The 21,202-nt window shown below is 38.7% G+C and overlaps 1 protein-coding gene across 1 annotated transcript; it reads left to right on the plus strand.

Moving 5' to 3' along the window:
• The first annotated feature begins 8,628 nt into the window (after positions 1-8,628).
• Positions 8,629-9,495, plus strand: LOC127240883 (uncharacterized). The gene has a single exon (XM_051259733.1). The coding sequence runs from the start codon at positions 8,629-8,631 to the stop codon at positions 9,493-9,495; it is 867 nt and encodes a 288-aa protein (XP_051115690.1).
• Positions 9,496-21,202: the final 11,707 nt, after the last annotated feature.

The following is a 21,202-nucleotide window of genomic DNA, read 5'->3' on the forward strand; positions in this document are numbered from 1 at the left end:
CCGAACCAAATTTTTTAGACCCGAACCCACCCCATTAAGACCGGGTCCTGGGCGGGTCCGGGGCTAACCTGCCCCATTTGACATCCCTAATTATGGATAGTTAAAACATTCTTCAAATTAAATTATATGAATCATTTTTTCATTATTTAAATGCCTAAAAAAATATAGAATATTTATCGAGTCATATACTGCATAAAAAAGGAAGACGAGTAATTTAATTACTCAATATTTGCGCTGGAGCGACATCATAATACTATATTTCGTAAACTATATTACATTATAATAAATAACATATTTTATAACAATGTATATCATTTGATTTTTCAAGTGACGCCTATTGGACCAATGAACCTTTTTTCAAGCTCTAACGATGCGTACGTCATATTGTAGATACGCGCATGCGCATAGACGAAGAATTTTAGTACAGAAATAAATGTAAAAAATTTTTTAAAAATTGGTCATCATAATGTGCAACACATTCACCATTGCTACAATAATGATATGGATACGAAAAGATCAGGACTCGCAATACCGCATATTCCAATCTGACCAGTCTCGAGAGCTTGAGCGAAAGCATGCATTGAAAAATTGCAAGGCTTGGTAAAGAAATTAGAGAATTGGAGCCCAACTAATGTGACCACCATGACGGAATCAGACTCAATCATAATTCATCCTGGACCAATCACTAGGAGCCGAGCCCGTAAATTTCAATTGACAATTACAAAGTGTGCCAAACTTCAAAAGGGGCGAGTTGATTCTTTCTATCGACCATGACCCCGGTCCACCCAAACTATCCTGGAGCCCCGAGGTATTCCCAATACTAACTTCAATAAATTTTCTAATGTTGACAAAGGAAAAGGTGTTACGCATGCTGCCACAACTTGAAACCCCCAAAAAGAATATGTTCATGGCAAGGGAAAGGGCACTATGCCTCTGAGTATCCGAACAATAAGGTCATGATGTTGACGGATGCGGGTGAAGTCGTCACCGATGATGAAGGAGATGTAGATGATGAGCAAATTCTTGAATGTGAGAAAAGTACTGCTGCAGAAGATTGTGAATATTCCAAAATCACGGTGGTAACACTGCAGTCTCTTAGTACATTTCAAAAGGAGGAACCAGCCCAAATGCAAAGGGAGAACATCTTCCACTGTCGTTGCAAAATCGAAGGCAAGATTTGCAACATGATAATTGATAACGGAAGCTGCACCAATGTAGTTAGTGAAACATTGGTCAAAAAGTTGAACCTTGTCACCAAGCCCCATCCGCGACCCTATCGATTGCAGTTGTTGACCATTAATGGGGAACTACGAGTAAATAAACAAGTTCAGGTAACCTTCCAAATTCGTAGTTATATAGACCAGGTTGTATGCAATGTTTTGTTGATTCAGGCTTGCCACATACTACTTGGACGGCCTTGGCAATTCGATCGTAGTGTCACCTACTTTGGGAAGGAGAATACTTTTACGCTCACATATGAGGGCAAAAAGATCACTTTGACTCCCCTTACCCCATAAGAAGCCCATACAAATCAAAAATTGATACAAAGAAACCATGTTCAAGAAATGATGGCTATGAAAAACATCTAAAAATCAGTGGGAACTCAAAGTCCCGTACAAAAGGCAGACAATAATTCCATGGCAAGTTCGTCTATGACCGCCCCATTGCAAGTTCCAAGAGTGATCCCCTCAGAAAAATGAGAGAAAAAAAGTAAGGGAGTACCTACCAAAGATACCCTTTCCCAAACGGAAAGGAACAATGACCAGACCATATTTCTCACTCGAAAGGATATTAGATCCATTGGAGAGGATGAGAGTTATAGGATTTACATTTTGCTTTGTAAGTTTAATTTCCTTACAGCTCATGATTTGCAATCTAACATGCCTCTAGAGTTCTATCCAATTTTGCAGGAATTTTATGATGTATTACCAACGGAACTACCAAGCGTTTTGCAACCAGTAATCAATTGCCTAATAGACCGGCATATAGGGCCAATCCAGATGAGACCAAAGAGATCCAAAGGTAAATCCAAGACTTGTTAGATAAAGGTTGGGTGCGTGAGAGCCTTAGTCCATGTTCTGTACCGGTACTCCTCGTTCCAAAGAAGGATGGTAAGTGGCGTATATGTGTAGATTGTATAGCGATAAATGTGATTACCGTTAAGTATAAACATCTTATTCCTAGATTAGATGATATGATTGATGAACTTCAGGGTGCTGCTCTTTTTACAAAAATTTATCTTCAAAGTGGTTACCATCATATAAGAATGGGAGAATGAGATGAGTGAATAACTGCTTTCAAAACTAAGCTAGGGTTGTATGAGTGGACCGTCATGCCTTTTTGCTTAAGTAATGCCCCTAGTACCTTTATGAGATTGATGAATCATGTTCTTAGATCTTGCATAGGAAAGTTTGTGGTTGTTTACTTTGACGACATCTTGATCTATAGTAAGGATTTGTCTGCACACATTGAGCATGTGAGAGAAGTGTTCACTTTATTGCGGCAGAACAAACTATATGCAAATGTTGAAAAATATGCATTTTGTGTTTCTAGTTTCTATTCCTTGGCTATGTTGTTAGCGCACAGGGAATACAAGTCCATGAGAAGAAAATCAGAGCCATCCAGGAGTTGTCTGTCCCTACTACTATTCGTGAAGTTCGTAGTTTTCCATGGCTTGGCGGGATTCTACCGAAGGTTTATTCATGATTTCAGAACTATATCAGCCCTTCTCATTGTTGTTATTCGCAATGATGAACTGTTTAGTTGGGGAGAAACGCAACAACCAGCCTTCGACAAGCTGAACAATTTGTTAACTCATGCCCCAATTCTTAAACTTCCGAACTTTGAACTAACATTTGAACTTGAATGTGATGCTTCATGTGTGGGCATTGGAGCCATTCTAATGCAAAATCGCCAACCTATTGCATGCTTCAGTGAGAAGCTAGGTTGCGCAGCCTTGAACTACCCAGCTTACGACAAGGAGTTATATGCCTTGGTTCGTGCACTTCAGGTATGGCAACACTATCTTTTGCCAAAGGAATTTGTTATCCACTCAGATCATGAGTCCCTTAAGCATATAAAAACTCAGGCTAAACTATATAAGAGGCATGTCAGATGGATTGTTGATACATTCCCCTATGTGATAAAATATAAGAAGGGAAAGCATAATGTCGTAGCTGACGCGCACTCACATTCTTACTATTTTGACTTCTCAATTGCTAGGGTTTTCACATGTAAAATCATTGTATGCAATGGATAAATTTTTTTCTGACATCTTCAATAAGTGTGCCAACACTGGGTTTAAAACTTTCTATTTGCATGAGGGCTATTTGTATAAGTCTGACCAGTTGTGAATTTCACAAGGTTCTATTCGAACTGTTTTAACTCACGAAGTCCATGAAGTTGGACTCATGGGGCATTTTGGAGCCACCAAAAATCTTAAACTTTTGCACAAAAAATTTTATTTGCCAGGGATGCGCGCGGACGTGGAACAATACATTACACGTTGCATTACATGTAGACAAGCCAAATCCACAATGCTATAACATTGTTTATATACGCCCCTGCCTACACCCGACACACCTTGGGTAGATTTGATTATGGACTTCATTTTGGGGCTACCTCGTACAAAGGGAGGTAAGGACTCTATCATGGTTCTTGTCGATAGGTTTTCAAAAATATCCTACTTTATTCCTTGCAATAAGACGAATGACGCAATGCATATTGCTAATTTGTTTTTCAAAGAAGTAGTTATAATGCATGGAATTCCCCGTACAATTGTATCTGATAGGGACACTAAATTCTTGAGCTTTTTCTGAAAAAACTTTTAGGGAAAATTAGGGACAAAACTTCTCTTTTCTAACTCATATCACCCACAAACAGATGGTCAAATGGAAGTAACAAATCGCACCCTAGGCATCCTCCTTAGGTGTATTATCAAAAAGAATTTGCGTAGTTGGGAAAGTTGTTTCCCTCATGTTGAGTTTGCATAAAATCGTGCTATTCATAGTGCTACTAACATGTCCCCTTTTGAAGTAGTTTACGGCTTCAATCCACTTTCTCCAGTTGGCCTATTGCCACTACCATGTAGTGAGCGACAAAAATGTTAATTTCAGGGATCGGGGACAAAAGATTCAGGAGCTTCATAAGACAGTAAAAAAGGAAATTGACGCCACCAATGCGTGGAATGCCAAAGCTGCTAATCGTCACCGCAAGAAGATTGTCTTCCAACCCGGTGATTAGGTGTGGCTTCACTTACAAAAAGAGAGATTTCTGGCACAACGCAAGTCTAAGTTGTCCCCACGAGGCGATGGTCATTTTTAAGTCGTTAAACACATCAATGATAATGCCTACAAACTATACCTCTCAAGTGAGTATAATGTCCATGCTACATTTAATGTTGCTGACTTGTCTCCGTTTGATGTAGGTGACGAGAGGTTGATGGAACAACCTTTTCAAGAGAGGGGGGATGATGTGACCATCATGACGGAATCGAACCCAATCATAATTCCTCCTGGACCAATCACTAGGAGCCGAGCCCGTAAATTTCAATTGGCAATTACCAATAATCATGGGATTGCCATGAATTATAGGTCAATAATACTAAATAAGGTTGATTATAATAAATATCTCCTATATGATTTTATTTCCTTTAAAAGTGTACTTTCTTGTTTTAATTTTCCATGGTTCCTCTATAAAAGGTCTCATGATTATTATTGTAAGGAATATTCATTCAACAATGATATTTTATAAATTAGTTTTTATTTCTAAGAGCGATTCTTGTGCTTTTTTTCTAAGTGTAATCTTGAGTGATTCGGTTACATCTTCATATCCCCAAATCAAGTTGTTTTGAGTGATTTGAAACAAGTCGTGGCCTCTCAAATAGTACTGGAAATATTCTTGCCTTAGCTTGTATTGTCAGCTTGTTTAGAGGATTGTGAGACGTGAGCTTGATCTCTCGTGTTGCCTTCCCGACTACCTCTCAATTCAAGAGAGTCCATTTTATCCCCATTAATATAGATAAATATATCTATCCATCCATCCTTTGTTCTATCCAAATCTATCCAATATTGTTATTACATATTCCTGTGGAATTCGATCCGAACTATCATCCTTGGCAAGTTCACATCACCAACCGACGGACTATGTTACAATATACGAGGACTTGATGGAAAGCCTAGGGCGAGTGTCGTGGTTGTAAAGGTTACATTGAACTCATCCCACATTGGAAAATCACTCCACTTTCCCCTTCTCCCACTCCTATAAATAGGACCCTTAAGGTGCTTTGTAAGACACACCAAGCAAGAATATTTTTATGAATATTTACTCATTCCTTTTATGGAAAGTTATGCTTGATAGCAATACTTTCTCTTTCAGTCTAATATTTCATGAAATGCAATTCCATGGCATGCTCCATGGGGTTTAGTTTCAAAACTCGGGTTTGAGTATAAAGCCTCAAGTTCGTGGGATTTGGGGAAGGTGAAATAGCTCTCCAAAGTGTCGACCGAGGTGGTGCCTTCGTGGAGGATGGTTCGATGCTAGAAGGGTATCGGGTCGTGCTTACGTTAGTACTTACTTAGGTTTGCTTCTCTTTCGATTATCCTTTTTCTCGCTTTATTCATCCCTCTTAGTTAATTCGTTCTTTTCTTGCTTAATTAGTTTCTTTTAGTTATTTCTTTCTCATTGTTTATTAGTTAGTTTTGTTTAGTTAGTTTATTTTGTGTCTTGTGTAGTTGATCAATTTCGATCCATGAAATATATATTTAATTTTGGTATGAGAGCAGTTTGATCAATTTACACTATATTTATTCCAAAAATGAAAAAAAAAAAAAAAAACTCCTTTGACATCCTATCTTTTCATTCTTTCTTCTTGTTGCTTAGGTGAGCTTTTTATTGCATATCATTTACGTAAATATTTTTTGATCTCGAGTTTTGTCTTTGTTTCGGACGATTTGATCTTCTATGCTTCCTCGTGTACAACATGCACCATACATCCATATGCATTATATGAAATCAAGCTTGTGACTTTGTTGACGAGTTATTTTAATTGTACACTTCATGCTCTTGTTTGAGTTTTGCAAGTTTGTTTTTTGTTTGAGTTTTGTGATTTTGAGCTTGTCTAAGTTTTTAAAGTTTTCGGGTAGTTGAGTTCATTGTTGCTAAAAGTGAGGTTGAATTAATTTTGAGTTGGATGTTATTGGGGAAGTGTAAGGTTTAGTAAATGTAACATTTCCGTTAAAAAAAAAAACGAAGTTGCAAAAAAAGGAAATTTGCAAAGAAAAAAAGAAAACCAAAATATCCAAAAATAAATAAAATATGAAAAAAAAAAAAATCGAGCGGGAGGACTAGAGCAACTTTTTATTGATAATCTTGTTTGAGTTGTAGTTTTCTCATACGAGCTCCGTCTTTTGCATATGATATGTCATTGGAAAGCTTGTGAAGTGGGGAGAAAGATATATTAATCATTTGTTTTGTCAATTTGTAATTGATGTTGATTATTCAGTTTTGGGTTTTTGAGTTTTGATCGATTTTGTGCTTGTCATATTCATTTGACACATTTTAAAAGGGGTTGAGTGTAGTGGTGATTTCGTGGTTGTTGAGATCTAATTCAGCTTGTGTTTTTTGTTGACTTGCATAGTTTCGGCATTTGTGTGTTGTGTACGTTTGGTAATTCGTCCGTGAATGAATGAGCTTGGTTCTTTGCATTGCATGATTGACACTATCTTGAGCTTTCTTTGATTGAGTAGTGTTTTAAAGTTTCTTGTCCACTTTAAACACGCACGTCACTCAAGTTCCACCTTTACGACTCCATCAAGGCACACTTTAAGAGCTTGGAAACTCTATCCATTTGTCGAGAGGTATACACGAATGTGCAAGAGGAGGGTTGTGAGGACTAACTTTCAATATACATATATTAGTTTGTTATGGTGCAGGTATAGCTTCGTTGGATGATATATTGGCTGCGATAAATAAGCAAAGCAAGGATATGCGAGATATTAAAGACGAGTTAAGCGGATAGATGGATAGCATGACATCTCGAGTGGATCAGCAAGGTTGAGAGATACATGACCTACGGAGTCAAGTTGATCATGTTCGAGAGGAAATAGATGATGTTGTGGATGCTCGGACAAAGGCTTATGCAGAGGCCTTGTTAAGGAAGGTTGGTCAAAATATGGAAAAGAAACTTGATGAGGTTTGCGATAAGGTTGCTACTCTTGAAGAAAAGGGAAGTTATACAGATGCTAGATATGAAGAAATCCACCTTGGCAAGTAACCTATGGGCTCAACAAGTGTTCTACAGAATCGATCTATCCAAGTTGATGATTTTGGCAAAAGACGTCATACTAGTCCAAGGCCTACATCTATCCAAGGATGATGAGGAAGACGGGATGCTACCAAAGAGTTACTTGATGAATTTGACTTGGAAGAGGATATCTATGACCGAAGGAGCCAAGGTCGAGTTAATGAGGTTGATGACAACATGCAGTCCATCAAGTTCTCCATACCACATTTTGTAGGATCAGTTGATCCTAATGAGTTTATTGAGTGGAAAATCAAAGTGGAGATGACATTTGCATGTCATAATTACTCGGAACGCAAGAAAATTCAGCTTGCTGTTGTGGAGTTTGAGTATGCTCTTATTTGGTAGGAGAAGGTACAAGATGATATTGCAAGGTCCGGAATGCCTCCAATTGAGACATGGACAGCCCTTACTCAAGCTATGTATGCACATTTTGTGCCCCCGCATTATCGGATGAATCTCCTTCAGAAAATTCAGTTTGTAGTCCAAGGTAGCAAAACGGTTGAGCAGTACTACAAGGAAATAGATATGCTTATGATACAGGCTCAGATTGTGGAAGATGATGGAGTCACTATGTATCAGTTTCTCAAAGGGCTGAGGCGTGATATTATGGTTCAAGTGTATATGTATTATTACAGTTCTACTTTGGAACTTGTGCAACTTGCTACGAAGATTGAATCCCATGGAAAGGTAGGAGTGAGTTTGAGCTTTGGAAATGCGTCACCAAATTTCAACAAATTTGGGGGTAATATGGGACCAGCAAAATCATGGCCCAAAGGAGATGATAAACACACGACCAAGAATGAGCCGCTTAAGGTGGATAAGTATGATGAACAAATGAAAGTCAGCAAGGATGGTTCACCAAACAAAGCAAATGATGTCACATGCTATACGTGCCAAAGGAAAGCTCATTACACCAATGCATGCCCTAATGTGCAAATTATTGCACTTTGTGACAATGGAGACTATGTACTTTTGTCGGATGATGAGGATGAGATTGGGAACATGAGGTTGAGGCAAGTGAGGATGAAGCAATCCAAGAGATGGAAGAGCAAGTTGAAGAAGATTTATCCGGGGAGTCTCTAGTGGTTTTGCGAATGCTTGGTGCTGTTTCAAAGGAGTCGGAAAAATTTGTTGATCGGGTTAAGGAGCAATGGGAGAATTTGTTCCATTTTCGGTGCAATATTGGTAGAAAGCAAGCATCGATGATCATTGATAATGGAAGTTGCACCAATGTCGTACGTTGGTATGTAATAGACAAGTTTGGACTCCAAACTATCAAGCATCCGACTCCATACCATCTTTAATGGATGAACTATAGTGGAGATATGAAGATTACTAGGCAAGCCAAAGTTCTTATTTCAATCGGCCTCTACAAAGAGGATGTCCTTTGTGATGTTACTCCAATGACCGCATGTCATGTGCTTCTTGGCCAACCATGGCAATCCGATAAAGGAATTATCTATGATGGCAAGACTAACAAAGTTAGATTTTATGACAAGGGCTACAAGGTAATGATTCCTTCTTTTCCATTGAAGGAGGTTCGAAAAGATCAAAAAAGTTTGCGAAGGAAGATTCAAGAAGCTGAAAGCCTTAAAAGAGCTAAAGGAAAAGAAGTATTCAAAGAGGAAAAGATAGAGTTGACTTCTAAGGCTTCCAACATCCTTCTTTCACTTACCGATTTTCAACGAGAAGTTGGTGACCTAGATCATCAAAATGGGGGTTGTTTTATGTGGTTATGCAAAGATTTATTTCATTCTGATAAAGATAATCTACTCACTAATTTTTCCATTTCCTTTGCTAGGATGCTTGAAGAGATGAAGGATTTATACCCGGAGGAACTACTAGAAGAACTACCTCCCATTCGTGGGATAGAGCATCAAATTGACTTCATACACCGTGCTTCAATTCCAAATAGTCATGCGTATCGGTGCAACCCAGATGAGAATAAAGAGATTCAAAAACAAGTCCAAGAACTTCTTGAGAATGGATGGGTTCGGAATAGCTTATCACAATGTGTTGTTCCTGTTATCATTGTCCCCAATAATGATGGAATATTGAAGATGTGTGTGGATTTTAGACTGGTGAATGCGATTACAATTAAGTATCGACACCCAATCCCATGCCTCAATGGCTTGCTTGATGAGATCAATGGAGCGAGAATTTTCTCCAAGATTGACATTCGGAGTGGATAACACCAAATTCGTATGCAACTCGACGATGAGTGGAAAACGGCATTTAAAACCAAGCTAGGTTTGTACGAATGGTTTGTAATGCCATTCGGTTTAACAAATGCTCCTAGTACCTTCATGTGTTTAATGAATCATGTTCTGCGTGTTTTTATCGGTAAATTTGTTGTAGTCTACTTTGATGATATTCTTGTCTATAGTAAAAGTGAAGAGGAACATGTGGAGCATGTGCAACTTGTCTTTCAACGGTTAAGGGAAGAACAAATCTTTGGTAATTTTAAAAAGTGCATATTCTACACTAATGAAGTTGTTTTCCTTGGGTTTGTAGTTAGCGAGGATGACTTGAAGGTTGATGAAACAAAACTAAAGGCAATTAAAAAATGGACACCTCCAATGAATGTGGGAGAAATTAGGAGGTTTTTGGGAATATGTGGATTTTTTCGGGGGTCCCATTGCTACCAAATTTTGAGAAGACCTTTGAGCTTGAGTGTGACGCTTCGGGCAAAGGCATGGGTGCCGTTTTGCTTCAAGAACGTCGATCCATAGCCTATTATAATGAGAAATTTGGAGGGGTTGCCTTGAAATACTCTACATATGACAAGGAGTTGTATACGGTGGTACGGACTTTAAAGACATGGAAACATTATTTGAAGGTTGATAAAACAAAAGTAAAGGCAATTAAAAAATAGACACCTCCATTGAATATGGGAGAAATTATGAGGTTTTTGGGAATGTGTGGATTATTTCGGGGGTCCCATTTAAATGGGAACAAGCACACCAAGAAGCGTTTGAGATATCGAAGGCAAAGCTTACTCAAGCACCAGTACTTACGCTACCAAATTTGTAGAAGACCTTTGAGCTTGAGTGTGACGCTTCGGCCAAAGGCATGGGTGCAGTTTTGCTTCAAGAACGTCGATCCATAGCCTATCATGGTGAGAAATTTGGAGGGGCTGCCTTGAATTCATCTACATATGACAAGGAGTTGTGTGCGGTGGTACGGGCTGTAAAGACATGGCAACATTATTTGATGCCACGAGAGTTTGTGATATACACCGATCATGAGAATTTGAAGCACTTGAGGGGGCAACAACAACTAAATCGAAGGCACATACGATAGGTATCTTTTATTGAGTCATTTCCATACAAAACGGTTGATGGCTCAACCTTCTGAAGGGGGAGAGGATGACATGGATATGAAAAGATCGGGACTTGCAATTTCGTATATTCCAATCAGACCAGTCTTGAGAGCTCGAGCGAAAGCGTGCATTGAAAAATTACAAGGACTGATAAAGAAATTAGATAATTGGAGCCCAACCGACGGACTACGTTACAACATGTGAGGACTTGATGGAAAGCCTAGGGCGAGTACCGTAGTTTTAAAGGTTACATTGGAGCTAGCAACGCCTCAATCGGACAACTAACGGAAAAGTTGTGCAAACCTATGAGTTTGCTAAAATAGAGGGTTTAATATGTAATTATACAAACCTAGGTTTGCACATGCTCAAGTGGGGGGACCATCCATTGGGACCACTTATCATATATATATATCTATATTTGAACTTAGGACCCACCCTAATGAAAAGTTTGAATTTATAGCATTTTTGAATTTTTTTTAAAAAAATTTGATTGGTTAAAATATTTGATTGGTTATTCTGTTTAATTTATAAGACATTTATTTTAATATTAATTATAAATTAAAAAAACTCTCTCCCAATCCCTAATTTAAAAAACTCTCTCCCAAACCCTAATTTGTTCTCACAACCATCGTCCCTTCCAAAACTCTCTTTCCGTCTTTTATCTCCAGATTTTGCCATCCGTCGCAGCTACACGATACTCCAAAATCTCATCCTGCACCGCCCCCATTCAAAACACTAGTAAGATTTATTTACATTTTATCTCTTTGTTTTTTTTAAAAAAATTTATTTTTGATTCTCTCCAACATATATTTGCAAATCTGCAGACGTTTCACAACCATCGATCCATATCTCGCTGCACGCCACTCCACCCCTCACGGTTTTGAAGCTCTATCGCTGTTGCTTGATGGAATTATGGGTAATTTTTTTGTTTTTTTTCCTTTTTAATCTTAATCTATTTTCACACATATAAAAAAAATTGAGTTTATACGAATTTTTTTTGCTCTTCTCATTCTTTGTTTTTAAGATTTGTTTTTTGTTATTCTCTTTATTTCTTTCTTTTTTAATGTAGATCTACTTCCACACATGTAAAAAAAATGAGTTTATACAATATTTTTTTGTTCTTTTCATTCTTTTTTTTTCTTTATTTTTTTCTTTGAGTCTTTCTCTGGCAGTGCTAAAATGTGCCATTGTCCTTTTTGACCTAAAACTGTGATGTCCAACCCTGTTGTGTTGTGCAGAACCGCAGATGAATGGTGCCCGATTGTTCAATTGTGGATGTACGGGAGAAAGGTATTCTTTTTTCAAAATATAAAATTATAATTACAATGTAATTAAAATAGATTGAGTATCAATTTTATGTATATAGCTGTTAGAAAAAATTAATATGTAAATTATAATAATAACTTATATATTTTTTATATAATTAAATATGTTTATGTTATATAATTTGATTCTAATAATTATATTATCTATTTTGTTATAAATATTTTAATATAGATACAAAAGAGTAAATAAATTAAATTATGTATTAATTATACAATACATTATAAATATAAATAAAAATTATGATAAATTGTTAAAGAAGATATAGATTTTTCGGTAATCATTACTTTTTCTGAAAAATTAAACACTTTATTTTTATTTTTAAAATATAATTCTCATGTTGAAGATGCAGATGTTTTTTTTATATAATAACTACTTACTGAAAAGTTATAATAATTATTTTTTATAATTTTTTAAATACAAGGAGTTGCAGAGTTTTTCTATGCATTCAATATTATTTAAACATCTCATTTTAACTTTTCACTTTCATTTTTGTTTCTGTATATGTGCCTTTATCTTCTATCTTCTGCACTATCTTCTTTCTACTAAAAAAATCTCTAATTCTCACATACTTTTCTACATCTCACCATGTCATACAATTCTTACATAACATTAGATACCTTCTCTTCTTCTCTTATCTAAAATTATTTTCTACACAGTGTTCCGGCATAATTTCACCTTCCAAAGGTTTACATTTATAATTATATTAGTGTTTGATTATTAGACTATTTGGACAATAATCATAGTCCTTAATTTTGTTCTTATGAAGTATTTCTTTGCATTCAATATTATTTAAACATCTCATTTTAATTTTTCACTTTCATTTATGTTTTCATGCTTTTTTCTTCATCTTCTCTTCTTCTGCATTCTCTTCTTTGTACTAAAAAAAACTCTAATTTTCATATACTTTTCTTTCATACTTGAACGACACTATATCTCGCCATGTCATACAGTTCTTACATAACATCGGACACTTCTTTTCTTCTCTTATCTAAAATTATCCTCTACACAGGGTTCCTGCACAATCAATTGTTAATATTTTTGAATTATTTTTTAGTTTGTTTACTTTATTTTTTATTTTGGCATTTTTATGTTTAATTTTTTTATTTTCTCAAGTAGCACTTGACTATCACGAAGAGGCGTGAACATAATTTCACCTTTCAAGGTTTACATTTATGATTATATTAGTGTTCGATTATAAGACTATTTGGACAATAATCATAGTCCTTAATTTTGTTTATATGAAGTATTTATGATTACTTAATTTTTGCAGGTTGCAGTGACATTTGAGATTTGATGAGTACTGTTTAAGCCGGACATTATTTTTGTACCGAAGGTTTTTTGTTATTATTTTTATTTTAATATTTTTACGACTTTGTAATTATTTATATTTCCATATTCTCTTGATCAGTGGATGAATCACTGCAATTGGCATTGATCATAAATGCACGATGTTTGAAAATACTTTTCTTTCCTTTCGTAAAATATATTTATGGTTTTACATTTGTTATTGGCATCATCATCTTCTGATGTTGGCAATATTTGTGCTTTTGAAGGTAGTGGGTATGTTATTATAAAATTAGTTGATTTTTTTTAATAAATAATATGTCACTTACAAATATGAGATATATATATTTTTGGTACCCACTTATGTACAAAAATCTTTGTTGTTGAAAGTTGTGATAAAATATTTGCGAATAATATATTTAATTATAAGTATAGAATTTAAGTACAAAAGAAAAATATAAAGAACTCTATATAATTCTATAAGGAGAATTTGTTTAAAAAATTAATTATTAGTTTATTTGTTAAATTATTACCAGTTTTTTCAAAGTATAATGTACTAATATCAATTTATTTTGTCCAAAAACAGAATATATTTCATAAAATTAGCGGAGTATTTTTAATGAAATCTATTCTTACAAAGATGAGACATATATATTTTTTTTATCCACTTATGCAAATAGTCTTTGTTAAAAGTTGTAATAGAATATTTGTAAATATAATATTTAAATGTAATTATAGAATTTAACTATAAAAGACATATAACATAATTGTTGATGTATTTTTTCAACAAACAAAAAGTAAAATTCAATGATATGGAAAATATCTTTAAACTTGATTAATTAGTGCCTGAGATTAGGAATCTCTAAACACTGTACGGTACATAAGAAAATTAACTAGAAAATAAAATGCTGAAAATTTAAAGTGGTTATCTCCAAATCTGACTTTGCTTTGATGAAGTTGATTGAAGATAGCTTCTCCAGAAAAATCCAAATCTTTAAATACTCCCTGAGAAACTGTACTGGAAACCGTCGCCCAAATGGTTGCAACGTCTCTTTTTCAACCGTCTGCTAAGCCTTCTCCTACTGACACGTGCCCCCAACCGACCACAGGATCATTCTCATTTACTCTCAACAGTATCCGCCTCTTTGGACCGACCGCAGACCCTCCGCTCTTTTGGCCCGAACGCAACTCTTCCATCTTGTTAGTCTGACTACTAACCTCCCGACTTGCAGACCACCCGACTTGTTTGGTCCAGCTGCAAACTTCCCGACTTAAAGATCATCCGACCTCTTTGGTCCAGCCGCAAACGTCCCGACTTAAAGACCATCCGACCTGTTGGTCTAGCCGCAAACGTCCCGACTTAAAAATCATCCGACTTGTTTGTCTAGCCACAAACGTCCCGACTAAGAGACCATCCGACTTGTTGGTCCAGTCGCAGACCTCCCGACCTATCCCGATTTGAGGACTTTCCGATCTGAGGACCTCCTGACCTGAGGACTTCCCGACCTGAGGACCTCCCGACCTGAGGACTTTCCGTCCTGATGACTTTCCAACCTAAGGACCTCCTGACCTACAATTTCCTTAGAAATATATCTTTTTTACCTGAGTTTCCCAGGGTGCCCCTCGGCCAGTTCGATCAACTCGATTGCTAGGTCCATTTTTCTTTTTACTTTAGGCTTTTTAACCTAATTCTAAATTTCATACATAACAACTTGCCCGCCGCCAAGGGACTTTCAAACGCTATTCATCAATCGTCGTTTGGAAGTTCATAAATCTCAACTCTCCTAAAAAATTCCCTTAGCAACTGCACGAGTTACTGCAACACTCCTGATTAACTTCCCTTTCTTCAATACGAGCCTTTGTGAATCACAATCTCAACAACTCTAACCATGGCAAATCGATACGTCCCTGCACTCCCCATCGATGGATCAATCCCTGAAACCACTCTTATGTCGACGAAAATGCACACAACAACTGTTCGTCCATATTGCACAACTGCTGAAGACTTCAATCGTATGAGGGAAGTCTTTGAGGCAAAGAATCTGCTGGCGATCAACAGCCCCAACTACAACGCGACTCGTCTTCATGACAGCATCAAAACACACTTGACGGATCCCAAGGATCCCTACCGCACCTGGTACTAGAGAATAGCATAACATTACCAGGAGCAATGGAAAACTCAACAAATCGATCAAGCCATACGTCTGTCAACTCTCCCATGCCATTTACATGAGAAAGTCCTCCTGGCCATGGCAGCGTTTTGGCACTCAGAGGTTTGCACCTTCCTTCTTCCAACAGCCCCCATCGGCCCCACCCTCATGGATGTAGCCATGATCGCTCATCTGCCAATCATTGGGGAAGACCCTGTAATGGGTGCCCTAGATTGGCAAGAGCCCAATGCAGACCACTTGGGCTGGTCTCTGACAGATGTGAGAGAATGGGGCTGGACTAAATTTCTAAATGACCAACAAGGAGCCGATGGGACCCCTGTAACCGACCGAGAGCACATAGCTTTTCTGCTCTTTTGGCTCTGTAAGTATGTTGTAGTCTCTCCTTCGAAATGTGTCCTGCCTTCTCATCTTGATCTTGCTATACACATAGCCTCGGGTCGGTTCTTTTCGTTGGGCACCCTTTTCCTTGCCAATCTCTTTAAAGGGCTATCCAGGGTCAGTGTCCGCCATACTAATAAAGATGGTAAGAAGTTAGACACTGCTGCGTCGGGTCCTTTTTGGTTCCTGGAACTATGGTTCCGTCTCTATTTTCCCGACGCCTTCCAACTTGGTCATCCTCATGTTGCCCCCACACTTGAGAAGTCTCTAGGAGTAGCCCTTAACCGACTTTGCTTAGGTCGTAATAACCTCCAAGCGTCTGATCCAATCATAACTGCTATCCTTACTGATAATCGAAATGATAACCATTTTTACCCACACAAAAGGTATATTGGTTATGCATCCGACTTGTTTTGGCCATTCCATGTTCCATCACCTTTGTCTCAACCAAATCCACTTCCACATCCAACTTACCCTTTTTTTCTGGAATGTTGCCCTTAAACCCAGGTCTTTATTTACCAGCAAGAAAATCGATAAAAAGGGTCCCAGAATATTTTATACCTTCAACTATCAACCTCAATTTGTGGCATGCCAATTTGGCTACCAACAAGGCTTGCCTGGTCCCATTGCTCATCCCCATTTAATAATTTAAAGTCCGGATGGTAGAGCCATTCTTGATGCAATCGCCTCATACATATCCCAACTCACAAATTATATCACTTCCAACTCTTACATTCCTTACAAATCTTCTCCAAGTTCAGTTGAATCTTTTCAGGAGTGGTGGTCGGTTACTTGGGCCTTGATTGCCCCTGACAAGGATCGTTTATTGGGCATCCTTCTTCCCCCACCTGCAATAACATTAGGGGCAACCCCTCTGACCAACCCCCGAAGGAACTTGATCACTCAAGGCACTGAGTCGGGTGCTCCACAGAGGAAAAGAAGAGCCTCTCAAACTCAAACTATTCCTCCTTCTGGGGACAATCAACCGTCCCTAACCAAGCGTTTATCAGGTCGGCCCCCTGTGAGGTCCCGACCCCGTCCAGGTATAATCTCATAAGTTCAATTTAACTTGATCCTTTACTTACCATGGTATTAATTCTCATTTTTATACTCAGGTGTGGCTTCGGCTCGGGCGACTGCTCAACCTGCTTCCAAACCAACTAAAACCACAAAACCACCAACCGACCAACTACCAGACCCAGAGCCCCCGACCAAGCGCTGGGCTTCGAATAAAATACCTTCATCCACCGAGAAGATAACAACAAGGGTCTCATCTTCCAGTGAGGCGATTGCTTCAGAGATGGGCAGGCTACCTTATGTTGCTTCAGACCCATCTCTACCTATTATGGCACCGGTCGCCGCACCTATGTCTACCCCTGATACAAACGCTCCAGACGCGTCAACTCAAAGGGCAGCCGACCTGGGAGTAACCAACCTGGCGGTGGCCGACCCAGGGGCAGCCGACTTGGTGGTTGCCGATCCAGGGGCAGCCGACCCTCTACCAAAGGCTGATAGACAGGACGCAGAGCCTGTACATGCTCAGCCAAGGGGACTCTTACAGGAATTACAAGAGATTCCCTCTTCTTACTCAGAGACCTCTGTCAATCTGGTAAACACTTGAAATCCCTTCCTCCAAAGTACCAAAATACAAGCTAGCATGACCTTTGACACACTATATTTCCACCATTCAGGGACCTAGATCCGTACCTCAGCATCCACTCGAAGCAGCCGACGAATCAGCTATCGAAATACCAGCCGCCCAACCCTCCAGACTTAGGGTTATTTTGGCACCTTCAGCGACCACCATCCGTCCAGAGGTACGCACAACCTTGCACAACTAATTCTTAACATTCATTTCTCCATTCAGCCTGAGATAAACATCTTTTATTTCAGGGATGTCCCGATCTAGCCCTCTTGTCGGCGGTCCCCATTCCGACGGACGTCCGAACTGTAATTGCACAGGCTGTTGACCAATATTTCCCCGACCTGGGGTCAGACTTGCTTGATAGCCTTCTTCAAGCTGTTGGTGGTTTCTTGTTCCAAATGTCTTCAGAGTCGGCTGCTACCCCCATTCTTCACCAACTGATGGAGCGACTGTCCAAACTCAGAAATGAAGTTCTGTTCGCCCAACCTTTGACAGCTGAGACCCCCTCGCCCGACCTGGAATGAATAAGTCTGGAGGCCTCCTTGACCAAAACCAAGGAATCCATTCAACAGGTAGTTGGCCGACTAGAAGGCCTGAATAATGCAATGGCACAACTAGAGGGGTCAATCCAGCAAAAAGAGGCAGAACTGAGGGCGCTCCATCAAGAAAGGTCTGTCCTTGAAGGACATATCAACGACGAGCAACGCCTGATTGAGCGGTACCAAAGCAATGGAGCCGACCTAGACCAGGAGTTGAAGATTCAAGCCCTATCCCAACTCATAAAGCAGTACCAGTCGGCTGTTAATAACAGGCGACGCTCCAGAACAGAAGACAAATGGTCCCAAATAGGTTTTCCCAACAAGGCCGAAAGACCATCCACCGTGTCATTCGCCTGATGGAAAATGTGCTAGAAGGATATGAGACCCTTCAAGATATTCAAAGTCGCCTTCCCGACATTGATCAGCACATGGATTTAATTGGGTTAGCTCAGTTTTTTATAGCTAATGACTACCCAAAGAAGGTTTTTAAGTTCATTGGCTAGAATTCAATGTTCTTTTAAAGAACAGTTGTACTATGTGGCTCTTTAGTAAGCCAGACCTACTTTATATAATACTTTTCTTATGGAAGAAGCAGAACTGCAATATTGTAGTTTACTTATTAATAAGTATTATTTAGATAAGCTTTTGAAAAAAGTAGAAAAAAAAGAAAAATGTGATGTTCATTTCCAAGAAGATTAACAATTTCGTTGGCCTAATTTGTTAGAAAAACAGAGGTAACTTTCTCAGCACAAGATCCTTTGCTGAAGTTTAATTTAGGAACCGACCTGGATCCAAAAGTAATCAGATTGAGTGGTTACTTGTCTAAAGAGCAACATACATTGATGCTCGAAGTCATAAGGAACAATATTGATTGTGTAGCTTGGGACTGTTCAGAAATGCCTGGTCTGGAGCGAAGTCTAATAGAACATCGATTGCCCATTAAGAAGGATTTCAAGCCTTGTAAGCAATCTCCAAGACATATGAGTCCTGACTTGATGCCTCAGATCAAAGAAGAGATTCAGAAACTCCTCAAAGTAGGTTTCATCCGACCTTGCCGTTATGCAGACTGGTTGGCCAATATTGTACCAGTGGTTAAGAAAAATGGTAAGATCAGGATATGCATCGATTTTAGAGATCTTAACATGGCCACCCCTGAAGACGAGTATGTGATGCCTATGGCCGACATGCTAATTGACTCAGCAGCAGGGCACAGAATTCTCAGTTTGATGGATGGTTATGCAGGATATAACCAAATCTTTTTGGCAGAGGAAGACATCCACAAGACAACATTTAGATGTCCAGGAGCATTAGGCATTTATGAGTGGACAGTTATGCCTTTTGGTTTGAAGAATGCTGGGGCGACTTACCAGAGAGCCATGAACTCAATTTTTCATGACCTCATTCGTAAGTCTATGGAAGTCTACATTGATGATGTTATTGTCACGTCTTCTAGTTTTGAGGAACATTTGAGGGATCTTAAGGATGCTTTCAGTCGGATGAAGAAATATAAATTGAAAATGAACCCAACTAAGTGTGCTTTCGGTATAACAGCTGGGAGCTTCTTGGGGTTCTTGGTTCATGAAAGGGGCATTGAAATCGATGCTAACAAAGCCAAGGCAATTCTTACCAGCCGACCACCTTAGACGGTTAAAGATATTCAAAGTCTGTTGGGAAAAGTGAATTATCTCAGGCGGTTTATTTCTAATGTTGCTGGCAAGGTCAGGCCAATCACTAAATTATTGAAGGCAGGAGGAAGCCCCTTTGAGTGGGGACCAGACCAACAGATGGCTTTGGAGGCTATAAAGTAGACATTAACTCAACCACCTGTGTTGATGCCTCCCAAGGAAGGTCGACCCCTCAAACTTTATTTGGCAAATACTCGTGAAGTGGTCAGTTGCTTATTGGCTCAAGATGGAGATGATGGAAAGGAAAGGGCAATTTATTATTTGAGTAGGACTCTCACAGGGCCAGAATTAAATTACACGATGCTAGAGAAGATGTGTTATTCACTGGTGTTTGCATGCACCAAACTTGAACATTATATGCTGCCTAGAAGAGTTGAAGTCATTTCAAAAGTTGATCTCATCAAATTAATTTTGCAAAGACCTACAATGCAGGGGAGACGTATAAAGTGGACAATTAAATTAGCCCGTTTTGATTTGTATCATTCTCCCTTGAGGGCGGTTAAAGGTTAGGCAGTGGCAGACTTTCTTGCAGATTTTGCAGGTCGTGAGGAGCAGCCGATTTGGTGTGTATCTTATGTAAGCACCCGAAATTGGTTAATGTTTTTTGATGGTTCTACCTCATGAAACAGATCCGGTGCAGACGTCCTGTTGGAAGGACCAGACGGCCAAACGGTCAATTTGCAGCTTCAATAGGAAGATATGACCCATAATTCAGTAGAATATGAAGCTTTGATCTTGGGATTGGAAGCATTGATAGTCAGAAAAGTTCAGTCGGTTATTATAAAAGGAGACTCTCAATTGGTGATTAACCAGGTGAACAAAAAGTATGTTTGCAATTATCCCCACCTGTGGAGGTACAGGGATTTTGTAGGTCGGTTGCTATCAAAAATCTCCGAAGTGATAATAGAGTTCGTCCCTAGAGAGGAGAATCAATTTGCAGATGATTTAGCTCAGAAAGCTTGCAAGGAAATTCATAAAGATATGTGCGCAGAGGTCAGTCCTGAGATTGAAAAAGAAACCGACCGGGAGACTGAAACAGCAACCGACTGGAAGACAAAAGCAGGAACCGACTGGAGGACAGAATTTGTCATGTATTTGCAAGATCCAGGAGCAAATGTACCAATTGGAATTCGATTGAAAGCTTTGCGATTTCAATTGGTAGAAGGAGTGTTATATAAAAGGACATTCGAAGGATTGCTTTTGAAATGTTTAGGTCCTGAGCAGGCTTTGGAGGTGATGACAAAAGTACATGGTGGAATATGTGGAGCTCATCGAGCAGGCCTGAACATGAGATGGGTTATTCATCGTTTAGGTTTCTTTTGGCCAAAGATTTACGATGATTGCATACAATTTGCCAAAGGCTGCCAAGAATGTCAGAGGCATGGGCAACTAATTCATTTACCAGTGACAGAATTGCAAGCGATGGTGAAACCATGGCCCTTTAAATCTTGGGCTATGGATATTATTGGTAAAATTCATCCTCCTTCGTCCAAGAACCATTGTTTTATTTTGGTTGCAACAGATTATTTCACCAAATGGGTGGAGGCGG

Source organism: Andrographis paniculata, unplaced genomic scaffold (assembly GCF_009805555.1).
Source record: "Andrographis paniculata isolate CXL003 unplaced genomic scaffold, ASM980555v1 Contig80END, whole genome shotgun sequence".
NCBI classification, from domain to species: Eukaryota; Viridiplantae; Streptophyta; class Magnoliopsida; order Lamiales; family Acanthaceae; genus Andrographis; species Andrographis paniculata.

Coding starts and splice junctions, on each gene's coding strand:
- LOC127240883 (XM_051259733.1), top strand. CDS start 8,629: ATGAAGATTACTAGGCAAGCCAAAGTTCTTATTTCAATCGGCCTCTAC.